This window comes from Bemisia tabaci, chromosome 9, assembly GCF_918797505.1.
Source record: "Bemisia tabaci chromosome 9, PGI_BMITA_v3".
Classification (NCBI taxonomy): domain Eukaryota; kingdom Metazoa; phylum Arthropoda; class Insecta; order Hemiptera; family Aleyrodidae; genus Bemisia; species Bemisia tabaci.
In genome coordinates, this window is record NC_092801.1 from 4,948,487 (window position 1) to 4,976,317 (window position 27,831).

The 27,831-nt window shown below is 36.4% G+C and overlaps 2 protein-coding genes across 3 annotated transcripts in view; both read right to left on the reverse strand.

The window, feature by feature from the left end:
• The window catches only part of LOC109036824 (E3 ubiquitin-protein ligase COP1), a 29,748-nt gene extending 25,373 nt beyond the window's left edge, over positions 1–4,375 (reverse strand). Inside the window, exons 1-2 of one of the 2 annotated variants that reach the window (XM_019051200.2) lie at positions 4,122–4,375; positions 1,871–1,983 (exon numbers count right to left, since the gene is read on the reverse strand). In XM_019051200.2, coding sequence (XP_018906745.2) covers positions 1,871–1,983; positions 4,122–4,220 — 212 coding nt within the window. In that variant the 5' untranslated portion in view covers positions 4,221–4,375. Of the gene's footprint in view, positions 1–1,870; positions 1,984–4,121 lie in introns of those variants that run through there. The other variant, XM_019051198.2, reaches the window with a different exon arrangement.
• Positions 4,376–5,359: 984 nt separating this feature from the next.
• On the reverse strand, positions 5,360–27,789 carry smo (smoothened, frizzled class receptor). Its single transcript, XM_019049806.2, is given in 16 exon segments — positions 5,360–10,272; positions 11,822–11,993; positions 13,956–14,026; positions 14,029–14,129; positions 14,592–14,725; positions 15,457–15,636; positions 16,634–16,835; positions 18,597–18,821; positions 19,729–19,847; positions 20,519–20,691; positions 21,356–21,565; positions 23,499–23,606; positions 24,688–24,810; positions 25,707–25,842; positions 26,331–26,400; positions 27,651–27,789. Coding segments are annotated over 16 exon segments (2,235 nt in total). The 5' UTR covers positions 27,661–27,789; the 3' UTR covers positions 5,360–10,071.
• Between the last annotated feature and the right edge of the window lie 42 nt (positions 27,790–27,831).

A 27,831-nucleotide genomic window follows, 5' to 3' on the forward strand; every position in this document is an offset into this window, starting at 1 on the left:
CAATCTAGACATGATTCATAAATTATAGCCATGTTAGGTTTTTGCATGAAATGACCAAAAGGGGTGATTTATACATTTTTTTTTCTTTTAATGAAACAGCTTCATGAGTTTTAGTGTAGTCTTCACACAGATACGGAAAATATTAAAATTCCAAAAAAGAATTTGCCACAAAAAACCCTCATCATAGATTTATTGAACTTGTTAGGTTATAAAATTGACTAGGTAATAGAAATAGATCAAGAGATAGATCCAAAGTTTCTATCAATGAATGCCAGACCTCCTCTTCACGTTTTTACTCCTTCCTGACCAACAGAAACAGACTAATCTGTCTGCGTCAGTCAAGATACTAATTCATACTGAATGATCGTCAATAATTCCGAGGGCTTGTTTGTCGATTGCTGAATTATCAGAAAAGCCAAAAACCGAAACGCCAATCTCAAGATCAATCTTTTAAGGATGATCATCCAACAAATCAACTTTCATCTCTTCAATTATGACTTAATTTGACCTTGCTGCACTTATAGCTGGTGCTTTACTTCACTCAAAATACGGAGCACATTGTTCCTACACTGAATTAGCAGTGGAGTGCTCCTAATTTTGGACTTTCCCCAAAAAATGGGATACACATGCAATTGGTTCTTTATGGTGAATAATGAATTTGGGGGGGGGGGGGGGGGATAATTTTCAGTGTTGTCACTACCCTCGGAAGTAAACACCATCGGAGCAAAATAGTGCCGATAATCACGTTTTGTAGCAGATTAAATCTAAGTTTAGGCATGCAGTAGGCCACTGAAACTTTCGAAATTGAACACATGATGAGTGTGTTTTATTGATGTTTGCCAATATCGAATTTTCAGAGATATACACCTACAAATCAGTTAAAAAAGCAAGTTTTCGTGGATTTCTATAGTTTTTTTCCCTACCATTTCGCATCTAGGTAAGTTCAGAAATAAAGAACAGCACTCAGAAGATTAGAGTTGGAATAAAAGCACAGTTATTTGATTACTTTAGGGCCGTAAATTGGTGGTCTGTTCTTTAGTTTCTCAGAATTATCTCCAAGATTGGCCTTAAATTGGCAGAATAAGCAATTTTACTATTAAATTTATGATATTTCCCCAGCATCCATCTTAGTGCATGTGCTTGCAGATGGCTCAAATTTTGAACTTCATCATCGTTTGAATTTCTGTTGAGCTCTTTTGCAGACTTAGAGACAAGTTTTCCAGGTTTACAATAATGTTACATGCTGTTTAGCTTAAAATAAAAAAAACCTGGTTCGTCTATCTCGTGATTTTCTTAGCATACATATTCTCACTATGCTAAATATATTTATTAACTCTCATTAAACAAAATCATGGTGTTTTTATTCAGCCAAAGATTTATTGGCACCATCATGTTCAAAGGCTAGCTTATGATCAATATCCTGCAAGAGTCCTTACTCCTTCTTTCCACTGGTGTGTCAAAAATTTGAAATATTTCGGTTCTGCCTAAAATGCATTGCACAAAAGCGAAAACATTCCCCCACAGCGTTTTCAATCAACTTCTTGCCCAAGCATAACCTCAACACTTTTCAGACTGTCTACTTTGTCTAATGGTCCGTTAATTGGACAAAAAAAAAGAGATGAGACCAAAAAAAAAAATTCAAACTATTCTTTGAAAAGCAGAGCCGTACCAGGACCGCAAAGTTTACCTAGAGACTAGTTTACGATAACTATCTCCTAGAAACTTTGACTGAATCCTAAGTGCCTGATATCACGATGTTCAAAGTTAGGGATGTTATTCATTAGAACTAGTTTTATCAAGCGCTGATCTCAGACATAATTAGTAGGTAGTACCAGTTTTCCCAGTTTCAGACTTAAGAAATAAAACTTACTTTTTCAGGTGGTTGGTTAGCTTTCCATTGCAAGTTTCATTAAACCGCTCTGTTGCTTTGGTCAATTGAAAATCTTTCCCTTCCTCTCCATAAACACCTAGTACAAGTCCTTTCTGTGAAAAAAGAAGGGAAAAAGAAGAGTTAGATGCTATAGAGTGCTGCTGATATGTTGAAGAAAAAAGTCATTCTTCTCTTCTGCATAGAAAGTTGGTAGTGTAGCCAAAGTGTGATACAAATCAGCATGGAGCTGAAAATCTCAATATAGAGGGAAAAAGCTCATATGTTTTTTTAGAATGAATAAATCAAATCAAATCAAATCTAATATTGAGATTTTCAGCTTAATGGACTCGTGCTGTCAATTTGTTCATTTCTATGCCCCGTAGAAACATGCCCCTTAAGAAAGAGAGAGGATTCAGTGTTCAGGGCCATGAAACAAGTTGATGGCAACGGTGCAAAACCACTTATCTCCGTTTGACACATTGCAAACTTCTGTTATACTTAAATTTTTCTCCTTAAAACTAGTCAACATAATTTCTTGAAAACTTCCGTGATTTTTTTTTTCTGTTGGCAGAATATTCTTTGAAAATTTGAAGCTATAAAGTTTGCTTGTTTCTCTTTGAAAAATCAAATAAGAGTGGCAATTTTGAAACACCGCATCGGAGTTACCTTGTTTTGCACTTTGGCCATCGAAGTGCATGAGGGAAAGGGGGAGGCTACGCTTGCATAATGGCGATGAAGGATGGAGTCCAGCACTGCGTGACACAAAGCTTGAGTTTCTACTTATTCCTTCGCTTCATGACTGAATTTGGACTTAAACCTTCGATATATTGCAGTGATTTGAAACTTTTAAATTGTTAGAGCTGAAAGATAATGGACAGATGTCACGTTGCAAAATAGTACCATTCAACAGAAAGTTATGTTTGTACTGGCCAGTCACCAGTGGGTCGCCACTGATGATTGATGCACTTCAGGTTGATGTGACATTTGTCCATTTTTTCTTTTCCCAGTTCTAAATGTTATATGAATTTGTTCAGTTTAACCAGCAAAGGCCATCAAATATGTGCCACCATAAATTCGTTGTATCCATGAGTGCAGAAACTTCCATACGAAAATGGGGGAGCCTGTGTGAGGATGAGAAAAATGGGAGAACCCTGCGAAAAGGAGCTGTTTTCATTTTTTTTTTTTTTTTGGCAAGGCGGGGAACAAAACATTCAAGCGTCCTGTTTTGAGGAAACAAAACTGTCGACTGCATTACTAAATGTGTCAGGTAAAATTCTGCGATAACTTCAGAGAGGGGAACCTAAATTTATTATGTGGGAACCCTTAGGTGTTTCTGCACCCCTGGTAATTTCCTAACGATCAGTACTTCAATGCTTCGTGCCTCTTCTCATGGGACTGTCCCACGAGGACAGATGATCTGCTACCCCGTTTTGAGTGTATCAAATTATTTAGCTTTAACTCTACTTTAATGTGCTGGTGGGATGTTGGCACAGAAGATATCTCTCGGGGAAAGAAGGATGGAGACAAAACTTAGCTTGATTTATAGATCACGGCCAAATCAATTTGACAGTATAGACAAAACTACGCCTGCTGCAACTCTAGCTAGATAGTCGCAGCCCGAGTCCAAACTAGTCTCGAATCTTGGGTGTCATCCTCATCGAGTTGGTTGCCCGGTCCACAGGGGTTGATGCAAGATACGGATGCGCTCGCATCGAGCGTGATAGTAAAGGAGAAGGTGAAAGTGTGAGAGCGGTGATAAGACCAAACTCTGGGCAGTGTGATCGGATAGTGAAAGTGCAATGTCTAAAGCCCAATGATATAAGGAGAAGGTGAAAGAGGTGGATGACTGCTATGTGGCGCACACATAACACTATCACACTTTCTCATGAACAGAAACCTAACCTAAGTTTATCAGACCACTCATAGTAAGTAAAAGGTTGGTTAGAATTAGAGGTAACGCTAAAATATTAACTGCAGTTTGGAATACTTGAGTGCGACTGCATCCATGAAGTTCTTATTGATAATATGGATGTGGATGCTTTAAGAAGGAGAATGTAAGTGACGATACTTCGAAGACATTCTCATCATCGCAATCCCTTTGCCTAGTTGAGTAGAGGACCCTGGATAGAGGTGTTGATAGTGAGAAAATACGTATCGGAGATGAAACGGGAAACAGGAATATTAAATTACTATTTTGAGACTTGAGTGAATGAGAGAATAATCGGAGTTAGAGGATAAGTGATAGACATACCTGGTAGGAGTCAACATGGGCAGCAAAACCTCTCATGGCAGTTTGAGAGACACTCCAAAGATTGGTAGGCTTGAGTCTGACTAGAACACTATTTGCCATACCACGATTAGGCAAAGAAAAGACAGAAAATCGGAGCTTTCAGAGAATTATAATGCATAAACGATAAAAAATTATCACAACTCAAAAAGCCACTCGTAAAGCCCCGTGAATCAAACTGCTGAATCAATCTGGCTGTTGTTGCTGTAGGTTGATGTTGATTGGCCTGATCTTGATTCGTCACATCTAAAGCAACCAATAAAAACATAGAAAACTATTTTGAATTTGCCGCGTGAGCTCTCGACAAACCGTGCAAATAGGTAATTTTGAGCCATTGAAACTCATTATCCACGAGTTTCTTAGAAAAACATGTGAAAAACGTCTCCTCATGTGTATTAGGTATAATCATTATTAATTACCTATGTGACTATACGTATGAGAACCACCGCGTGCATCGTGTGAAGTTCTTCGCGGCAATCCTGATGGACTATCAAGAGAGGAATCTCGCCCCCCCCCCCCCCCCCCCTCTGCACATCTGAATGAGGCGACCGAAGACCTCTTTTGAATTTAAAAAATAATCAACAGGGGTGAGCACATGGGGTGGGGGGGGGGGGGAATAAAGTTTGAGAAAAATAAGAAATTGAAGTCGCGTAGCCTTCGGCTCCATCCTTTATTATCTTATCTGATATATTATTATGTAATTTCCATCGATTTACTCCTTCATTGGAGGGTTACAGAGATAAGTGAGCGTAGAGCCATCTCTTTCTTATTCAGTAATTACTGGCGTCTCAAATTTATTTAAATATTTCTATAAAGTATTTTGCCAGCCATAGTTGATTGAGAAAATATTATAAAAAATATTTTGCTATAGGAGGGAAGGAGATGTTCTCATACCTCCAAATCGTCTCTGAAGAAGTTAAAAAGTATACTGCATCATCGAGAGATAAGAAAATTTCTTTATTTGTAAGTTAAAGTTAACAAGTGTTGAGACTCTGGATGTATAACTTATCTTTTTCAAAGGGAGCCCCCTTGCATTGTTGGAAAAAGTACTTATGAAAAGAAAATCTTTGGTGCAGATCGGAAGTACTTATTCATCTACATTTGTGATAGCAAATGACCACATTTTAAAATGTCCAAAGGTTTTCAGGCAAATGAATAATGGAATATGAAAATGAATGGGAAAAATGAAAAACTCTGAGGAATATCAGATCTGTGTACAAATATATTACACACCACTATCACATTATTCTGAGTAAAAATTATAATTACTAACAAATCATTTCTTACCATTGAAACTTTACAAAACTTTCAGAGGAAAGGAAACGAAAAGAGAAGCCAGAGGAGGAAGAATAAGAAAATTGAGGGAGAAGGGTACACAAATAGGAGAAAATGATCATCAGAAGAGCAAGGCTCATTACAGTCCCTCTTGATAATTCAACTTCTCTAACACAAAAACCTGTATAATTTGAAAAAAAAATCCATGTGGTTTGATCCCCTCCATCATTTGAAAAGTCGAAGATAGTTTATCCCCTCTTTCATGGGGAATACAACGAAAAATCCCTTCAGTGATTTCAAATATGAATTATTATGAGTTTTTCACAAAAATTGAACATTTTTTTTTTTGTTTGTTTGTTATTTTTTGGCGCAGTTTGTTTTGGAATTATTAGGATTCACAGGGTGCTAAGACTCATTAACACTGAATATATTATTCAAAAAAGGTAACTCGAATAATTAATGCATTAATCTTTTCAAGACTTGTAGACCTTGTTTCATGCAAGTTTACCCTTTTTACCTACTTGCACAGATACCGCAACTGCAATGCACACAAGCAGATGAAGAGGGTAAATTTATTTGAAACAGGGTCTGACTATATTTGTCTGAAGAGTCATAGATTCACTTTTATCCAAACTTTCTCTGTAATTCGCGAAAAACTTATGAATTCTCTTTAAATTTTCAACAATATATTTACAAGTATTTATAACACGGACCAAGTAGAAGTTAGATCATATGGATGTGATCTGTATTTTTGCCATTTAACCATATGATTGTAACCACTTATATCATGTTTGGGAATGGATTTCCAGATTTCCCATAATATGATTCGTATTTCTCGTGAGATTTTGAAGGAAACACATGTTGGGTATCTAGCACTTTAATCTATACCTTCTCTAGAGGCTTATCATAGAGGGTGACTGTATTTTTTTCTTTCATGGTTCTTTCATTAAAATACAGCAGAGGTAATTAGATAAATCAGGGGAGCCCACAAAGGCATGGTAAATGCAACATTTTTCAAAACTACGACTCTGGTTCTTGTTTTAGTATGAGAACTGAGCAAAACTGCATAAATGCCTTGGAAATAATTTACAAATTTAAATGTAATACGCTTAAGGATTCCAAAAACAACCCAAAAAATTAAGAGGGGGGAAAAAAGGGCGCATCACACCTTTGATAACAATTGCTCTTCTTCATGCTAATGGTTCTGAAACCAAAACTGTTGATGAGGGATCACAGTCAACTGATCAGTCAAAAAAATTTATTTTAGTATTTGGACGTATTTCTATCAAATGGAACTAAGCGCCATAGGGGGAAGAAAGGAGAGGGGGCCTTGGATTGGCGAGTGTTGCGGAACACGATGCTCGTTCCGTCCTATACTCGCGATGCTTTTCCATGGCACTTAGTTCCGTTTGACAGAACATGCTATTCGGGATTCTAAAATCCTCAAAAGGAACTCAATTTGGAGCTTAGTTCCGTTTTAACAGAAATACGTCCATTTATACTTTACCAAATGATTAGAGGAAGTGAGTGAGAATCTTACAGTCTGTGCTGTTTCAAAATTTAAGTATTCCTTAAGACTGATAATTACAACGGTAAAGTATTCGATTAAGCATTTATCATTAAAGAAAATTCATTGAACCAAAAATTAATAAGTAATAAAAATGAAAATTCCAGTTTTCTATTTTTCAAAAATTGCAGTAAAGGTGGCATGAGGAGATTCATGGATAAGTACTCAGTTTTCAAAGGATGCCGATTCAGATATAGGCAAAACATGCCAATTCACAAAAAATAAATTGATATTCAGTGATTAAAGGTAGAACATGGAAATTAATACAAAACAGATCGCTAAGCGGTGGGTGAGAAAAAGTGGCCTCTTCTCTTGGACACGAATCTCTAACAGAATTTTTAAGTATCTATTACCAGAGGGAAATTTTTACAATAAATATTTTTGCGACAAAAGAATACACAAACGATAAAGATGCGGTAGATTCAACTAGAGCATCAGTCTTGCAAATACTGGAGTCAAAGTAATGTCAGTACATAAATTAGTATCATGAGTATCTATAGAGTTTAACAGTCTGAACTTGAGAATCTACAATTTTAGGAGTATTTATCAGGTTCATTTAAATATTTCTGAAAAAATCAGAGATGTTTCATGATTAACCATGAAACTTTGCCACCTTGAGCTGCACTAATGATCAATGCGCTCGTATATACAGCTAACAATAAACACTGGGATCATCCCTAATATACCTGACTCTCCAAACGAGGGTGGACGGTATTGAAGGAAGCATTACGTAAAAGTTCTGAGTAATCTTTCCCAGGTTTTTTAGTGTTTTTCTCTTTGTGCGTCTTGAAGAATCCAAAATCAAAAGAAGATTTTGGAGGCAAAAATACTTCTCCTTTAAATGCTGAAGTTTGGACCTCTTTGGGCATAAGGAAATGTAAACTAAAAGACACCTCCATACTGAAAATAAATGACAGGAAAAAATGTGTCATATCTTATACTTTGGAGGAGGTGGTCTGGATCAGCACAATGTAACTTTTAAAGGGAGCCGACACTGCTTTACAGAGCATTACAAAAAGCCGTGAATATATATCGTAAATATTTAGGGATGACCCCATACAAATTATTAAAAATATATTTACAAAATTGCACAAAAATCTTACAAAAGAAGGTAAAACTAAAGTCTTTTTTAAAACAATAATCACAGGAAGTTTGGGAGGCACTTACTTGCTTTCAGCAAAATACAATAGGAAAAGTCTGATAGACAAAAAGTAAGATTTCTTCCCCGATGATAAATGAAGATGGATGCTTTGCTTAGAGATTCTTAATTTTTTTATACAAACTAGAAAGTTAAAAGTCCAAATATCAAAGATAGAACACTTGTCATTTTTTTTTGTTTCAAATTTGCTATATTTTTAGCATTTTTTCTGGCAGCTCGAATAGAGTCTTTGGCACATTAAAAAGTCTATCAAAACAATGCTGACATCAATGATTCAGTGATAAAAATCTTTTCAGCCTGATTTGAATATCCAAAAATAGATTGCTAATATGGGGCGGATCTTCAGAAGTCTTAAATAATTGCTCAATCGATTAAAAATTTCTGGATATTAGAACATTTCTCCAAGAATCTCCAAGCATCACATCACACTGTAGTCAGGTACTTATCCACAAAATTTGAACAAGAAACACTTTGAAATAACTTTAGAAGGATGTTCTGAGTGGATGTCGCAAATCCAAAGGCAAAATAATTTGCGATATTTACTCAGGATACACTTTCAGAGATACCTCATAGTGTCTCCTTCAAATTTTATGTGCTAATACCTGACTGACTGCAGCGTGATGTGATGCTTGGAGATTTTTGAAGAAATGTCCTAAAATCCAAGTATTATTACTCAAATCAATAGACAATCGGATTGTTTTCCAAACTGGGCAAGATCCACCTAAAACAAACCACCTCCATGAAATGGGTGCCTAAGCTTTTGTGTATTTCACAAAGAAACAGGATTTAGCTTTACAACTTTTCCGTAATTAGGAACGTATTGAACATCACCAAGGAGCTACTTCTGGTGATTTTCTAAAAGCAGAAGAAAATTCTGGACGCAATTAGTAACTCAGTAAATAAAGAGTTTTTTTAAAAAAAAATAACCTTTTAAGGTTCGAGAGGAAAAACTTTGATTATACGCTTGTTACTTTGCTAGGTGATACGCAGTCTTGATTGTGGCGCAAAAAAATGTCAGTCTTACGGTTTTACTTGCTGCTTAAGCTCAAAATATCTCAAAAGGAAGGAGGATTTTACATCTACGTTAGTTCATCATGAGTATCTTTGACATAGAAGGCAGATTCCCTGAGAATAATCACTTAAATGCATCGCAGATCTTGATGCCATGAGCTAGTTTGCTGATCCTCTAGTAGAGTATGATCAATACTCTGAGTAACTACCACTTAAAAATTACATCTTAAAGTAATCAGACTTATACACTAGAGAGAAGGACATAATTTAACCGTCAAATTGAGAGAGGAGATAACTACCAAATTTTTTTAATATAAGTTTCCGACAAATTACAATCCTTGAGGGATACACATATTGGGATATCAAGCTATTTCACACAAATTGCTCCCCTCTACTCGGGTGAAAAATGGAAATAGAGAGTTTTCCACCCCTTTTATTAGAGTGTCCTTTCGAATGTCAGGCAAAATGAGTTAGCGTTGATCCATATTATTTACAGATATCACTGAAAACGAATTCTTCCCGACTGTAATAATACAGAATACGGAATAATACAATAATACAGAATTTCTCCAATCCTGCTTGAGCAACTATAGTTTTATTACAGTCAGTCTTTGGGACATTGATTAATCTTAGTGTTCCAGAATATGAAGGTCTGTCAAACAAGTAGAATTTCTTGTTTTCCTATTCTGGAAACTTGAATTTCTTATGTTACCCCCTTTTTTCAATTGAGCGGTTCCTTTACGAAATCAGACCAAGCAAAGTTCGATTGTGGAGTAACCGCAACGAATTTCCGCGGGTTGCATCCAGCATATTTGAAGGGGTTTTTTTTGTCCGCTTCGCTTCGCAGTTGCTACGCAAATTGCGGCTTCGTTTCGCTTTGAAAATCGCCGCCTCGCAGACCCCTAGTAAAAATGATCAGTGGTACTCGACTCACTGAGATCTGAGGTAATGCCTGAAGAATTGAATTCGGGCGAATTGAGCTGACTTAGTAGTTTCCCGGCGAAAGCATCGAGTGAACTATCGAGACCAGCATTTGCAGTTCTTCGTTTCAGATTGGGGGCAGATTCGGGCATTTCAGTTCCCATTGAGAGAGCAGACAAAATCTGAAACAGGACAAAAATAAGTAGATGGAATAAAACTGAAAATAATGAACTATAAAAATTTAAATCTGTAATTAAATCCGCCGAAAAATGGGATCTTTTATTCCTCTTATGGTTGTGAGGATCCTACTACTCCTGTAGAAAATTGGTGCAATGTTTGAGTAGAGGAAGTTATGAGATGGTATTATAACCTGTGTTCAACCTCTAAAAACTTGCTTTTTCTCAATGGCGGGTCTATAGCTTACAAATGATACAGCCAGGTGAATAGACTTTCATAAGATGAAATTGCATAAAAAAACATGAATTCCTCTCTTCATCACACAAATTGCATAGTTTGAAACATATTTTCTCAATTTCCTAGAATCTGCGGGCCTTTCTCCTTGGTCACCAATGATCAGGTTTGCTCGAAAAGAGATGTAATATGTAAAACCTTACCTAAATAAATAAACAATCTTGCAAACTATTTCTTGCGAATGATTTCAATAGTTTTCAATCAAGTGTTTGTTCCCTCCTTATTTCTTTGTTTTGCAAAGACAGAAGCTTCAAATTCATTGAAATTATATGTGAGGAGAGTTTGTTACATTTCGCGAGACTGTTTGTTTTTTGGGTTAAGCATTCTTGTGTCTCTTTCTAAACAAACCAGATTGCTTGCCACTGAAAAAAACTACCCATAGATAGAAGTCCTTTTTTGGCAATATGACAAAAAGTGTTACAAACTACGTAGATTGCGCACTGCGGAGAGGATTTCAGACTTTTTTTATGTATGAAATGTGGTTTTTGTGTGATTTTACCTGCGGAAAGTCTATTCATTTGAGTGTATTTCTTGTGTGGGCTAGACCTACTGTGAAATGGTAGGAAAAAGGACTTTTGTGAATGCCTGGTGGAAGAGGACCTTGATAGGCTGAGGAAAATTTGTCAAGAGAGCAATATTTGCACTTCATTTTGCGATGAGGTACATTATTTGGCTCATCAAAAAAAAACCCTCATAGGAAAACTACTGGTATGCATCAAAAGCCAAAGTGCAAAACCACATATCTCTGTTTGCAACGTTTTAGAATTTCTGTCATACTTTATTTTTCAATTGGAAAGCTAGTCAAGTTAATTTACTGAAAACTTCCTTGATTTTTCTTCTCAGTTAGAAGATTATTCCGCAGACGTTTTAAGCTTTATAGTTAACTTGTTTCTCTTCAAAAAAATAAAATGGGAGCAGAGATTTTAAAACACTGCAGTAGAGATACCTGTCTCCGCACTTTAGCCATCGATATGCTGTTTCCTAAATAAGCTAGTAATAGTAGTTCCTTGTTGCAAAATGTAGTCCATGTATAGAGTCAGATAAAAATTCAGAGGTCCAGTTTTTCAAAGGATCCCCATTCAGGATAGCAATCATTGTGCAATGAAAAGAACAGATCGACCAGCAGACTCTGTGTTAGGATGATTATATTAAACTTTTTGAGAGGGACCAATACTTCAAGCTTCTTTTGTCATTACAACTGAACGATAGACAGAAACAAAGGAGGAACGAAATTAAATAAAAAATCCATGAGAAACTTACTTGAGCCCCTAGGGTGCTTTCTTGAGATACATGCATTTGAGCGCTGCTCTCTCTTGGACGATTCTTCTTGTGTCTCATGTGTCTTTTTGTGTTGCGAACAACTCCAGTGAGTTCAACAGCTTGCACAGAAACGGTTGAATCGAGCGAGTGCCTTCTAGACTCAACGGACACTCTGTTAAAATAAAAATAAATCCATCTTAGAGGACATCGAGAGACTTTACCACCAAAGCTGTGTCCGACAACGTATTCTTTCATTGAAATCTTTCGAGTTTCAAGATAAATAGTGTTGTGTAAAGCTTTGCGTTTGTTTTGCTAAGCACATTTCAAATCAGTACTTTTCAAAAAGGCAGAGGTCCGTTTTTCTAAATCATTTTCTTCTCGCATTTTTGAACTCTTCCGTTGTACTTACGATACTTTACACAAAAGCAGCAATAGTCCCCTTCTTAGAAACGATTAACAGATGCACAGGATTGTGAATGCTATGCAAAAATAGCATTAAAAAATGGGAAAAAAGAAAAAAGATTTTGAAAAAATGGACTTCCACCCTATACAAAAGTACTAATGGGTCAGTTGCGCTGGTCACAGAATGGTGTTTTGATGCTTGATTCTAGTAGACTAGCTAAGGATATTAAGATCTGTCCAAACTGCAACTTTCTACGTTCAATATTAACCGACATATTGCCCTTTGAAAAGTTGGGTTTTTGACATCATCCACCGCGGTAGTGACACCCTTGGTTTCTTCCACATTGCTTTCATCAGCGTTACATGTAGAGTAACCAGTGCTAATGTGTGTCTCCCTGACTGATAAAACCAAGGTGGAAGAAACCAAGGGTGCCACTATCGCGGTAGATGACATAAAAAACCCGACTTTTCAAAGGGCGATCTCTCGGTTAATATTGAACGTAGAAAAATGCAGTTAGGACGGATCTTAATATTTTTAGCAAACCTACTATAATCAAGCATCAAAACACAATTCTGTGACCAGCACAACTGACCCATTCAATTAAGGCCAGCTTCATTCTTGTTTACTTTCACAAAGCAGAATTTCAAAGCAGCACTAATAATACAACTGCATTTGTAAACTATCACTCGAGGAGCGACACTAATCATACTTTTTTTGCCTGATCAAAACCATTATTCATGCTTAGCCGTGCTTTCTCTTACATTTAATATCTATTCAGAATAAAAAACTGAGCTACTCTCACCTCAAGTATCAAATGAGTCATAAGACAAAGTCTTGAGTAGAAAAAAAATGGCACGGCTGAAATCCACACAAATCATCACAAAAGGAAGGTAAGTTATACAAATGATGTCATTAGTACTTTTGCCATTAAACCAATGTCCATTAGGAGTACTTATAACTTACTTAAGAGTGTATTTTTGGACTCTCAATGATGTGATTCGTTTTCTTGTGAAATTTTCATTAGAAAACCTGTTGTGTGATGCTTAAGGTGATTTGATAGACTCCATATTTTGTGTCAAAACAACATGCGATAAATCGCATTGATTGGTTCTATTCTTTCAGCTACTCATCATTTTTCTCAAATTTCGAGATCACAATTCTGTTGTCAGGAGACTAAAGAATTCTTTTACCCATTTACACAAACAAATTCAACGTAATATAGGCATGGTGTTTATAGAGGGAAAATATTGATTCAAGTGCAGTTCCGATATTAGTATCGAATGCGATATTTTTCCTCTAAAAAGACCACGCCTTTATTAAGTTGAATTTGTTTGTCAAAATTGGTAAATGAATTATTTAGTCTCCTGACAACAGAATTGCGATCTGAAAATTCGAAAAAAATGACGAGTAGCTGAGAAAATGGAAGTAATCGATGCGATATATTACATGTCATTCCGACACAAAATATAGCGTCCATCGAATCACCTTAAATTCATACCGTATCTACTATCTAGGGACCCATTTTGATTACGCTTTCCATAGTGCAGGCCACAAATTATTCTGAAAATCTATCACTTCTAACGCAAAATATGGTACCTTGTACATCCACCCTCCTCCGAACAGGATGTTATAATTTATTTCACGAACTATTTGATTAAAGACTATCCTCAATAATATGGGTGATAGAAAATGTGAAAACATTAGAAACATAAAAATATTTGACTTGAATACCTCCGGACGGAGTAGCTCACTTCAGAGCCAAACGAGTTCCTCCGCTGTGAAGAGCTGCTTCCTCCGCCAACCCTGTGAGAGCGCCGCGTCTCAATACAAATTTTGGAAGAGCTGCAGCCCATGTGGAGCTTAGGTCGCCTTTAGTACCAACACTATCTAGTTCAAAATCAAATCCTGGGAACGACAAAAGACAGTTACTCATAAAGTAAGGGGCGTTACAGAGAAAATAAATATTTCAGCAACATTCAATTTTCAGATCCATAAAGAAACCAGGAGCATGAGAACAACTTTCTTCTGTCTCGGAAGGAAAGCTCCTCAATTAAGAGGCTTGCCAAAACTTTTGTAGCGCGCAAATTGATTCAAGCAAATCATTGCTTTTCTCATAAGCGAGGAACTCAAAATTTCTGCGACCAATGTGAACTAAAAATATTAATATCTTAGTTAGGAATTGATTTCAGTAATTTTCGTTGCACGAGTAGTCTCCTATGTCAAATTTTAAGGCGTGTGCATATACCAGAATGCTTGAATTTGTACCTCATCTAGTGGTTCATTGTTTAATTTTACAATGAAATGGACAAAACTCAATGTTACTAACTTGTGAGAATCACCACAGCCGAATGGACTGAATGGACTTACCGACTGGATCCTGTCGTGAACTTGGAAACGTTATGGAGAATCTTCCGTCGCCACTATTTATTGACTTTCTTTTTGCATATGCTGTGGCAATAATTTTATGCTTCTGTACTTTCACTTCTTTCTCTTCTTTTCGCCTGTAATTCAAAATTGAATACGTATAATTTGGCAAAAAATTAAGGAATTCTTTGTTTCTTCCTTGATTTGGTCATTATTACACGAGCAATAAACAGTATCAAAATTAATATGATTCAGGAGAGTCTGATGTCAATTTACAGAAGATATTTCAACAATATTTCTAGGTATTCTTGGCACAGGCCAGTTGTGCAATTGCACCACCAGAAGTATCATTGAGTTAACCAGAAATGTGGTTGCATCAACAACACCTCTGGCTGGTGTGATTATTATTTTGGCTGGTGTCAAAATCAGCCAGAAATATAGTTGAAATTATCAATCATTTGGTTCTGTATAGAATAATTGACCATTTTCTAAGTTTTTATGCAGTTCATTTGAAGCTGAAAACCTTCCTCCACTCAAAGTTGAAATTTCTTTCCATAATTTTGTTGATCACCTTACAATATACAAAAAGATTATCTTTCATAAAGCACTCGTGCTATTTGATAACCTCAAGTTTTGCAATACTTAAAGTTGATTTCGAGAGGGGTAAGAGAGATTGCTTGGTTCCTGCAATCAGAAAAAACCCATATTGCAACAGGCTAAATCGCAATGATAGAAAATTTTTTTAAAGACTATACCATTCAATACTCTTTTTTCTTAAATGTCTTCTGTTTAACTTTATTGATCTACAACAATAGAGAAAAACGCAAATTTTCAGGTAACAATACTCGAGATGGAGCTGAGGGCTTACTTTGAGAAAAAACGCTCCCACGTGACAAATGACGATTTATTCCAAACCCACATGGACATTAGAACACCGGTAGAAAACAGGGCTAGGACCTGTAACTGCAATATGAAAACGCTTGGGTGCTCCTTCATGCGACATTTTTCTTCCAATACATAACTGTCAAAAGATATTCCAAGCTGACATCTGCAACAGAGGATGAAAAATGTTTCTATTACTTCAGTAAAACGGAACAAACGTCATAGTTACCGTAATGCATTGAGACCCTCATCTGATAATTAAAAACAGATTACGATAGAAAAAGTGAAGAACTGCATACTTCAATTCACAAAGATGTAGACGCCTCTGCACATTTTAGTTTTTAAAGGAAAATTGATGAACATCATGTCACACAATTCACAGAGATGCAGACTCCTCTGCACATTTCAGTTTTTGAAAGGAAAACTTATAAACATCATGTCTTAAAATATCAATTGACTTTTTTCATTCTATACAAAATAATTTGTACACGGACACCACACAAAATACCGACAAAGCCGGCGCCGGCTAAATTTCGAGATTTTTTTTATAAATGTTCCTCACAATCCCTTCAGTAACATGAGTTTTTAAAATCGAACTATCTTGATGCCAATCTCAAAAAAATCAGGATTTCAGCAGTTTCACACGCCTTATCAAAGTGACAGGTGTAAAAGATCGAGGAGCAAGCTTCGCCGGCCAGGGAGATGCGTGACACAACTACAAAAGTTCAGTACAAAAGGCTCTGCATCTTCGACTCAGCGACAAGGCCACAAATCATTGTGATCGTTTGCAAGAGTCTATTTTCAAAGATATACTGTTGAATTTTACTTGACATCAGTTAAAATTGTCCATTTTATGATGTTATATTAAGGAGCTTCTTAAACCGCCCTTGATCATCACCAAATGAGGCATATACAACTTCTTAATGAAATGAGCTGTTTGAAGAACGGCCAAGAATAAGAGCATTAGTATTTACTTTAAAATTCATCTTTTTCAATTTTTCATGATAGATTGATGATTTTTGTATATTTCATGCAAACATCAGAAGTTACTGGATCCTCTGAGAGCTCAAAAATGTAGTGATACATCAAAATATACATCTGAAATCAGAAAAACAACTGTGTGAAGTTGATTTTAAATAATCAAAATTCAAGCAATTACTTACACGATATATTGACGAAAGCTTAGTTTCCAAGATTCCACGTGTTCAAACTGATACATATGACAGATCAATGTTATTGACACCAACAAAATGATGAAAATCATGAAGATCAACATTTTCACGATCACATCACGAATCTTCCGAGTGGCTCTCTCACAGATTATTTCTTTGCTACCTCTTATTAATCGAATCAATGTCAGGAGTGCTGGAAAAAACAACATGATTGAACAGTTTAGTAGAAAAAAGAGGTGACCACCAATTTTTTTGAGTTATAGACAGACTACTGTTCCTTGAGGACAGAAGCATTGTGACACTAAGCCCGCCAAGTAACAATATTTTTATTGTATTTTCCTAGGGAACATACATTATTGCGATCACCTCTGAGACTAGATCAAAGGCCTAGAAACCTTCTAAAAAGCATCAATCGAAGGCTATATATTACAAATATGATAGCTGTTTACATTCTTCTTCCCACAATATATGAAATCCTCTTTCCTTGGCCTGAGCTTGTCTCTAGTCCTTTAATATTTGAACTGTTTTAACATTTTAATTTTATATTTTCAGCAACTGAGGAAGGCATGGGGAAGCACTAAAATGTCTCGTTTTATATAATATCATATCATGTTCCTGGCCTTTTCACTGCGACCATGTCTTAATTTTATGTATGTATATGTGTCAATTTTTTTTGACTGTTAAGAACTGATAAAATGACAATGAAAAATGACATTACTTACTGACCAGTTTTCAAAAAAAAAAAGTGTATATGAGAGTTATATAATTTTTATTGCTTGTCTAACTCCTCAGATTCTGAACAAACGGCCGTACTCATATTCTTGTCAATCTCTACATGCACAACGATTGAGCTAAGATCTAAAAGCGAATATTCACTTGGCTTAAACAGGATGTCTACTGACTTTTAGTACAGAAATAAGATATTTTTGATGTGCCTTTTTTTCACAAATGAAGTAAAGGAGGCACCTCCTCTTTAAAAAAAAAAAAAAATAAGATCTTTGGAAAAAACATAAAAAATTTACCCGAAGAAAAATCCTTGATTTTTACAGAAGCAGATGTGGATAAATTTCAACCTGCAACTTGTATCAAATGGGTTCAATTCAAATTTATTTTTTTGCCCATGAATAGTGAGGTTCTTTGATGAGTACGAAACAGTAAAAACGGTTAACTTGCTCTTGGACTTTTAATAATACTTACGTGTATATTGATCCAAGAAGAATTGATAAAGGACAGAAAAGAATTAAAGATTACAATGAGCAAATGAGCAGTGAGTGTGCAAATTGAACAGGTACCGACTATTAAGGTAGGCAGGGCAAAAGAGTAAGCTGACACACGTGCACATGCCTATGATTTTAGTTCAATGTGAATATTCATTAAAAACTATGCAAGGAAATTTTGGTTGAAATAAATTAAGTATACCGAAATATCTCCGCGATGATCCCTAATTCTCATTTTTTCATAATGACTTTTTCCATGAAACATGTTGATGAAGAGAGTTTTGACTAAAGATGGATAAAATCCATAATTACTTGTTTATTTTGTCAATTTCAATCAAAACTAATATTAAGCTTGTAAAATTTTACACGATTAGGAACTGATCCCTATCTTCACTAAATTTTCTAGATGAATAACAGGAAATGGATGGTGAGATTCTCAAACCACGAAACTCGTTTGCAGTAATTTAAAATCTTCCCTCTTACTTTGTTTTTTTTAAAAGAGAACAAATCACCATCATTCCATAAAGTTTTCACAGAATTGTCTTTGCATATAGAGAAGAAATCAATCAATTTTGGGAACTGACAGGGAGTGATTTTTTACTAAAAAAATAAAGTATGAAAGGAGAACTGCAACAACAGATTTACCGTTGAAATGTTAATAATGCGATCAGACCTGAGTAGACTAAACTAACGCTGAGGAATCGGATACAAATATTTCAAATGCGAAAGAAACGTACCTTCACCCAAGTAAAATCCACCGATGAGTAGGGCGACAGCTAAAGGAACCAAAAGAAAAACAGTTCTTACGATAGGATTTTGCCCGCCCACAAAACAGATACCAAAAACACTGCTTGCATCTACTTTACTCAGAGCCATGACCGTAATGGTCAGAACGAGTGGCAGGGACCACGCTGCCAAATGAAAATAAGCCCCTTGTTTATCAATCTTCGATTGAATTTTTCCTGGAACAGAAACTGCATCGTTAATTTTTTACATTGAAAAATGTGCTCAAAGAATCAGCCAAGAACTACATAGTGCTTCTCCTTGTGATCCAAAATTTACTCTTTAACACCTGATCCAGCATTACTTGAGTCTCCAAGAGTTGACAGGATATTATAGCTACGGGTATTCTACGATCATGATTAAAAATGTTTATGGGTTGTACATTCAAGAGAACCACTCTGTACACTTTTTAGGCCTGAAAATATGATTTAGCTATCTAGTTCTGAATCATGCACTAATCACCCAATTTTCGAAGAAGACTAGGACACCAAGACCTACACCTTTTTTCTTAAAACATTAAATTTAGTTCTAAATCAAGTGAGCTAAAATACAATGGTACAAAAATACTATAGGATAACTCTAAGATGAAAATTACTAAACTCACGTTGTGTTTTTAATTTAGACAAGTTCGGAGGGTTTCAACGTTTCCCATTTGTGCAACCCATTCCAAACTTGAGTCTAATGGTATGAGACATCTCTGTCAAGACTTAAGTCCATTTTAACAGACAAGTCTTTGACAGCCATTCTTGCTCAAGGAACAGAGTGGTTTCAAGAGAAGGAAAAAATGCAGAGACACATGATTTCACTGTAATTGATTATTATTTTTTTGTGAAGAGATACTTGCAGCTCTGAAGATTCTCTGTTAAGGAGAAACCTCAATGAGCCAGTTTTGACCGGGACGCCAGGAAATTACCAACCAAAGAGGGTTGCCGACTTAAACTGTTTCCCTATTTTTCTGATCCGCAAATTCGAATTTTGCACTTTGAAGAACATGGCCTTAATTGCCTGCTGCACAATTTTTCTGATAAATACATATTAATAATTTTAGCTTATGTAATAAAAGAAACAAAGCTTTCATTCCCTTACCAAGAGCTTGGAAAGTTATATGCCAAGCATAAGTCTGGATGACAAACCATACAATACTTGCGATCAGGAAGTAATATACAAGGACAAAATTGACTATACAAGAGAGATTTTCTCCGACACTGCAAAAAGAGAAAAAGTATACAATGATTGGTATCAATTCTTTCCAAATGGATGTTGCTCTGTAGCAGCTGTAAATTCAAATGACATCAATCCGGAAAAAAGAGAGGGGAAAAAATTGAAAGGAAAATAAAATTATCTGACAACAAAGCAAGAGGCTGAGATCATGAGGGATTCATGATCTTATTTCTGCAGACTTACGTGGCCAAAAATTGGTACTAATTATACAATCAACCCCTGCTAAGTTGAGTGCTGTTAAGGACAAATTTACGTCTAAGTTGCAATTTTGCTTGATCCTGTCCAATCCCCTGATTTTATTGGAGCTAACTCGAATTGTTAGTAAAATAGCATCCTCCTACTTCAAACAAATCCTCTCCACAAGGAGTTTTATTTACTGATCTCTAACTCTTTTGGCCAAATTAATAAAAGTACAGAGGAAGGCATTCACTATTATTGTCTTATCTGAGTCTCAGACGATTTAGAGTGAATCAGATTCAGTACTGCTGGGCACCAAGAGGAGATCTATGAATATTAGTATGGACTGCATAGTGTGGCTCATTCTCTTTCATTCATTGAGTGTTAAAATTTAATGGATAGATGATAACACTGCACAAGAAAAAGTTCCATGATGGTTCGATAGAGGGCCATCAATAACAAACAAATCAAGATTTACCTTGGCTCGGAGGTCCTGAGAGTTTTGTCTTTGCGACAAATTATGTCCTTCTGAGAATTGAAAAGGACAGGGTACAACCAGCCCATGCAGACTATCAAAAAACAAAGATTAATGTAGAACACCACCAACGCAGGGTATTTATTTGATGATTTCCAATCCAGTAAAAATGTGATCTGAAAAAAGAGAGCTAAAGTAAGATGATACTCCAGGGGCAAAACAGATTAATAGATGGAATCATACAGTATAAAATTGATTTATATCATGAGGAAACCGAGTGATTTTCTTTTTCAGTGAGAATCTTGAATTTTGTTGACAAGCACTTTGTCAATTCCCCGTGAAAGAAGGTGACTATACTTCAATGTTGCCAAATTTCCCCTCGCAAATTAAATTTTTACCAGGAGAATCTTGGGCATTTCTAACAGAAAGTTTCACTAATTCTTTTTTGTTTGCATAGATAAATCATAAACATGTTGGACAAAAAATACAAGGGTACATTCTTGTACAAAAGGAAATAATTTGAGTCAATTTTTCAATCTTACAATGGAGTTATGTTGCTTCATACAGAAAATAACGACTTGTCTAAAGCTTTTTTTGTAGCAGTCCAAAATCATTGGAGAATTTTTATGGACCTGCGAGGCTTCTTTCCAGGCTTCCTCCTATCTTTCAGACTTGTAATGAAACTCTCAACTTATTCCAGACTTTCTAAATATGAGGACTTTCAGTCATAGAGATTATTCATTTTTAACAACATGAAAATAGAGCAATTAGTCTCAACATCATCGAGAGTCCCTATCAAATACAGAATTCCAAAACAATGATGGAAGAAATTTAACTCACCACAGTGAAGCCATTAAAGAGGCCCGATATGATGGCACCAACTGTTGCCCACTGACGAACCTGGCTCAACTCCTCAGGTGTAAGCATCGGCTCATCACACGGCACACCGCAGCCTTCTACTCCATCGTAGTATGAGCTGTGTTGATCAACTGGGACTAGGGGAGCTTTGCATTGACCAGTTGTGTTGAATTTTAATTCAAGCACATCATTCTGAAAGCAAAATAACTCATTAGCTGGGAGCTGAAGTAACTGAAATTTCAATTAAAATGGCCGTCATACAATTCACATCGGGAGCAAATGATTTCATTTCAGAAAAGTAGCAAAAATATTCACCTCACGTGGCAATGACATTGCGAGCACAGATACATGATCTCTTATTACAATTGCAAAGAAAATAAACAAACATGGGTAGAAAAATATGCAGCGGTAGGGTGTTCCGTTTTTAGACAACCATCTCAAAACCTTGCTCCCCGGGCTTTTTCCCATTCCTTTTGGTCCCCAAAAGACAATTCTGAAGTTTCAGCACCATAGCTGAAGTCTACACTTTCCCCCAAAGCGATGAAAGTTTTGGGAGCAATTCAATTGGTTTAAATGGGAAGAAAATTGGCCGATTCGCGGAACTACGTTTTTCCGTTGAAAAATGCGCCGAAATGGTTCCAAACCTGACCATCTCTTGAGAAGTCGTCCAGAGGCCTATTTTGAATGAGAAAATTCCACTTTTGACCCAGAGATGGGGGAGGGTGGGTCACTGCGCAGTTAGTTTGGAGTCGCTGCGCGCAGCAAAATGATAGCATTTGCCAGTTTTTGATCAACCTCAAAACAGGCCCTCTGAAGCTGAGGAGGCTAATATATCTCAAAAATTGTAATAAAATAATGTACAAGAGTTGTTTTCATCCCTTCAGAACTATTTTTGACCATTAACACTGTTGCCAAAATCACTCAAGTGCAGAACATGATATACACTAATTTCCTTCCGGTTTCGAGTAAATTTTGGCAACAGTGTTAATGGTCGAAAATAGTTCTGAAGAGATGAAAACAACTCTTGTACATTATTTTATTACAATTTTTGAGATATATTTGCCTCCTCAGCTTCGGAGGGCCTGTTTTGAGGTTGATCAAAAACTGGCAAATGCTATCATTTTGCTGCGCGCAGCGACTCCAAACTAACTGCGCAGTGACCCACCCTCCCCCATCTCTGGGTCAAAAGTGGAATTTTCTCATTCAAAATAGGCCTCTGGACGGCTTCTCAAGAGATGGTCAGGTTTGGAATCATTTCGGAGCATTTTTCAACGGAAAAACGTAGTTCCGCGAATCGGCCAATTTTTTCCCCATTTAAACCAATGGAATTCCTCCCAAAACTTTCATCGCTTTGGGGGGAAAGTGTAGACTTCAGCTACGGTGCTGAAACTTCAGAATTGTCTTTTGGGGACCAAAAGGAATGGGAAAAAGCCCGGGGAGCAAGGTTTTGAGATGGTTGTCTAAAAACGGAACAATCTAATGCAGCGGTCAATTCTTCATGTGATGCCATGGGATTTATTGTCATGATATTTCTCTCGTTGAAATATGATTGTTGTTTTTTCAGCTGAGAAAAACGTATCACACGGTGTCTACTAAAACAGGCTGGCCAAAAATCAGTACTTTTACAGTACTTTTTCAGTACATTCCCGAGAAATTCAGTACCTTCTCAGCGGGAAAATTCAATGCTTTTTTAGTACCCCCAATTGACGAAATTCGTAAAATTTAAAAAATTTGAATTTCTCGCTCAAATTGCGACAAAAATGAAAAAAAAAAATTCAGGCTTCTTCCGAAATTTCGGCACTTTTTCTGTACTTCCAGACCGCCCTTAAAAAGTCAGTACTATTTCCGGACTTTTAGACACCCTGGTCAACCAATTTCATGGAGTTCAGAGAATGGCAACTTGAAATAAGAATGTTGTTGTTGTAGTACAGGTTACAACTGGTAACAAAGCCACAGTAAATTAACTTTTAAAAACAATTATTTGCAAGCAATACAAACTATAAGTAAGAGTAATGATACACATAAGTTTATGATCATTGGCAGGAAAATTAGAAATGAAGGGAATGCATTTCTGCCTTTCCTTTCGTATCCAAAATTACAGAGTTGTCTGATTACTTATACTCACCTTGCATTTCGTTCCAAAGGTAGAATTATCGTCACACCTAAAATAAGAGGGCCACAAATCGAACTCAGCTAGAATCCGACACGCACTGGTTACACTTTTGCACATTTCCTAAAATCAAAATAGAGAAAAAATCCAAATTTGAAAATCATATTATGAGCATTCTTATTTCAACGTCACTTTTTCTACTACTAGCCCCACCTATCAATGGGAGATTGAAAAAACAGAGCCCAACTTGGGTGGGAATATGCTGTGCTCCGAGAAATCTTGTGCTTAGTAGCGTGTGCCAGAGTTTTCAATTAAACCTATCGTTGGTTCAAAAGACAGCCACTGAGACTGGTGGGTACGTGATGTGTGTCAATCTTATGAGTCAAGGGGCAAGTCCAAGTTCCAGTGGGCTAATAGAGAAGTTGCCGGTGTCTGAAATCTGATGAATTTCGTGTTTAAGTGGAAACTACTGAAAGAACTGAACACAAGGATACCCTTGGTTCACAAATTGAACAATTATTGGAGAAGATATGGCGAAATGATCTAATCTGCTAAAATACATGCTTTTAAATGGGAAATGCTGCCAGATGACGTCACAAGGCTGTGTATTTTCTCACTTTGAATCTATTTGTATACTATTTCCCATATCAGAAAAAAATTATGAAAAATACTGTGAAATCAGCTCTTTGAGCGCTTTCAGATGAAGCAACAAAAAATTTGCATGTAAATTCTCCATTACAGCAATTGATAAACAGATCAATAGGCAAAAAAACAAAAGGGAAAATGGTACGATCTTATTGGTTGGAATGGTTGGTTCTTTCCTGTAGGCTGAAGTGGGAAATGATGGACTAAATATAGGGTCTCTCATAATTTGCCGATGGTTAGTCTATTACTTACCTACTTTGTTTATTGTAACCATCCGCTTCCATCAAAAAGATCACTTTATTTACCCTTTGTCTATCGCTTTGTTTATCGATTACAATAATCAACCTGTGGGTACACATCGGCAGATGTACCTAGGCCTCTGAAGGGCACCTCTGCCGGTTAATTCAGCAACTACTGACTACAGATACTATAATAAACTACGGGGAATTAAAATTCTGATTTTAAAAGGATTGAGTGTTTTTTGAGAAAGAGTAACTTTCTAATACATTATAGTTGCAAAAAAACTACTGTAATAGGCTTGAAAGTGTGAGTCTCTTACCACGGATGGCAAAAAAACAGTTCCATTTTCACATTTAGGCATGTACAATGAACACAGAAAGGGCTGAACAACACTCCAACACTTGGGTAGACTGATAAGCCCTCTCCATTTTTCTAGATGCTCCTGAAACGAAAAGATTACACATACATTATTGCTGAGCTAAGAGAATTTTGGAGATACTGAATTTAATACTCAACGCGATTTAGCACTTACAGGAAGACAAATGATCGGTAAAAATTAGTAAGTATACAATTATTTAAGTTTATTTAACATGGAATCTGCTTTAAAATCATTTCTATTTTTTTACACGGCACTTAACTGAAGAGAATTAACTTTGTTGACGAGATTGGACCACTATACACTTTCTTGTCAGAATTTCACATGTGATTCGATAGATGCACTTCCAAACTTCTCAAATCCAAATCACTGGTGAGGATATAGCAGTGTTTTATTTTTACATCAGTTAACACCTTCCACTTCTAAAAACTTAAAGCCTACTCTAGTCAAATTAACCACTGAACTGTGTTCAGAATGTTATGCGATGGAAAAATTTTTCTGCGGGGTGACTTTTTTTGGACAAGATTTTAATGTTAATAATGTAAATTACAAATATTACCCAGTTTCTCTTTTGCATGTTGATTTTGGAAGTTTCCCGTAACGTTAAATTTTGATGAGGGAACAGGTCTTTCGAAGGTCTCTTTCGATACCTTGCCTCGTGGTTCACTTTGGAAATACAGGTGTTAATGTGGCAAATCAAATTTAATTCTATGACTAAATCATTTTGATAATTGACAGAGAAATCGCATTGCTGGGAAATATTTTTGAGGGACCTGAAGTTGATCATATAAATAAGCAGCTTGCTTGTAAGTTTGCTGACAATCCTGCTACATGATGCTGCGTACCTTAGTTTGAGAAACACTGACAAAAGAGTTTGGCAACAATTTGTTGATATATTTTTCTCTTTTTCAAAAGTGTGGAAGTAAATATTTTAAGAATAAACTGAAATTTATTAAACCAACCTGAGCTATTTCTTGAGTCATTTCTGGATCAATTAGATCCAATGTCGTAGATGAATATTTTAACTGGGCTCCCATACATAGTGTAGTGTTCAGGGGCTGACATTTTGCTGGTCTAGGACAGGGCTGAATCACACCTCTAACAGACAACAAGAGGAATATTAATTTAAGGTTTAAAAGCAAATTGTGACTTAAAGAATAGAGAACATTACAAGTGGAGGGAACTAAGCCTTTGGGAATTGTTTGAACCCCAAATCACAAAGAAACTATGTTTTAAAAAAGCCAAAAATTGGACCCATTTGAAACGATATAATTGGAGGATGCTGATGTCATAGCCAGAGGGAGGAAAAAGCACGTGCTGGATGGCTGAATTCACCTTCAGGCATCGCCTTGCTTGGTCAACTAGACTGTTGGCTTTTGATTAGCTTTTTCTACCATTAGAAATGATTAGTTTAATGTTTTAATAAACATTTGGGTTTTTCCAAAAAATTTGCATAGGCATAACTATTCTGCAATTCTGCAAAAATTCCTTGCCACTCCCCATTGGTTACCCTTGATAAGTGAACAAACGAAAGTTCGTCAGGAGCTGCTGATTGGCTCCACTGATAGATATTTCAACGGACTCACCCTGCTCTGTCCAAACTAAGGACTGCGGTAGGCAGAAGGGTGAGCAGGACCCACCGGCATAAATTATTACCTGAAACAGGAAAAATAAAATCGAAAAATGTTAAAATATTTCACTCACACAATTAAAACTTTATAATTTAAAAATTCATATTCAAAACACGTTTCAACATTTCTAGTGACATTAGTATCTGTGATTAGGCAAGTTTTTCTTTAGTTACTTTCATACGATACTACTTTCCTGCTGATGTCAGGTAGAATGAATTAAAATAGCATGTTAGAGGCGTGCGATAAATCAAAGTTGAAATTTCTATCCTTCCTTCTTTTGAGAATGAAAGCTTCTTCTCTGACATTCAGCTCTGCTTCTTTCTTAACTTCTTAATGGAGTAAGGAAAGGGTTCGTCACACAGTAGACACATTCACTCCATCACATGATTTAATGTCATCAAATTTAACTGAACTAGGAAAAGGTGAATCATGGCGGAAGAGCAAAACCTGAAAATACGGCCTACTTAGTCTTCAGTCCGAGACGAGGCATTGGCGTTCATGAAAAATAAGACTACCCACTTTAAGCTTACGGCAGAAGATCCACCATCTTGATTCTTCTATTTAGTGTCAATACGCAACTGAATACTGTTGATCTTCTGTTACACTTAGAGCGGACGCATCGTATGTTGAGACAAATGTCAATCTCTGATTAACGCCGAATCAGCACCACTAAACAGGTTAATACATGCAGTCAGATGGCACTACTGATGAGTGGTGACCTAAACAATACTTAACTTTTGTCTCAACATACGATTCGTCCGCTCTAACCATTGTGACAATTTGTTTCTCAGATTCTAGCTACCTTTCACATGCTTCGTTGGTTATTTTTTCTTTGAGGCTCCAGCTTACAGATTAAGGTATCAAAACTACATATGATAAACAGATCATTTCCTTTCAATTTAGCAATGAATACTTGATAATTTTAGTCATGAAGAGTCTTAATGAATCTTGCCTCCTGTACACAAAGGTACGCTTTCATCCCTTCACCAATAAAATAGGAGGGTATATCTGTTGTTGTATGTTCCGATTCACTAGAGGAGTCACCCAAGAAATTTAATGAGAACTCATTGCTCACGAATGGGCCGAGTCTATGTCTTCAGAAATTCTGTGCATGCTTCGACTAGTTCCAGAGAAGTCTCCTTTGCTTTCAAGCGACAGTTCATGATCCAAATTGATCCTAAGCAAAGGGAATTCTCATCTCAAATGGGCTTCAACATCATCTCATGCTGCAGCAAAGGATTAGAATATTTAGAGTAATGATGAAAAGTTACTTACAAAGAGGCATGTTCCGCCGAGTAAAAGGTGATTTGTAAATTGCAATTTATTCTATGGCCGAATGCACTTCCGAAAGTGCATTTTTGCATTCCATAAACAAAACAAAGAGCGTGGTTTCAGCCGGTTCAGACAGTGTCCGCAGGGAGCGCTTTATTGTTGTTGTTCATGGGTGACCCGAAGT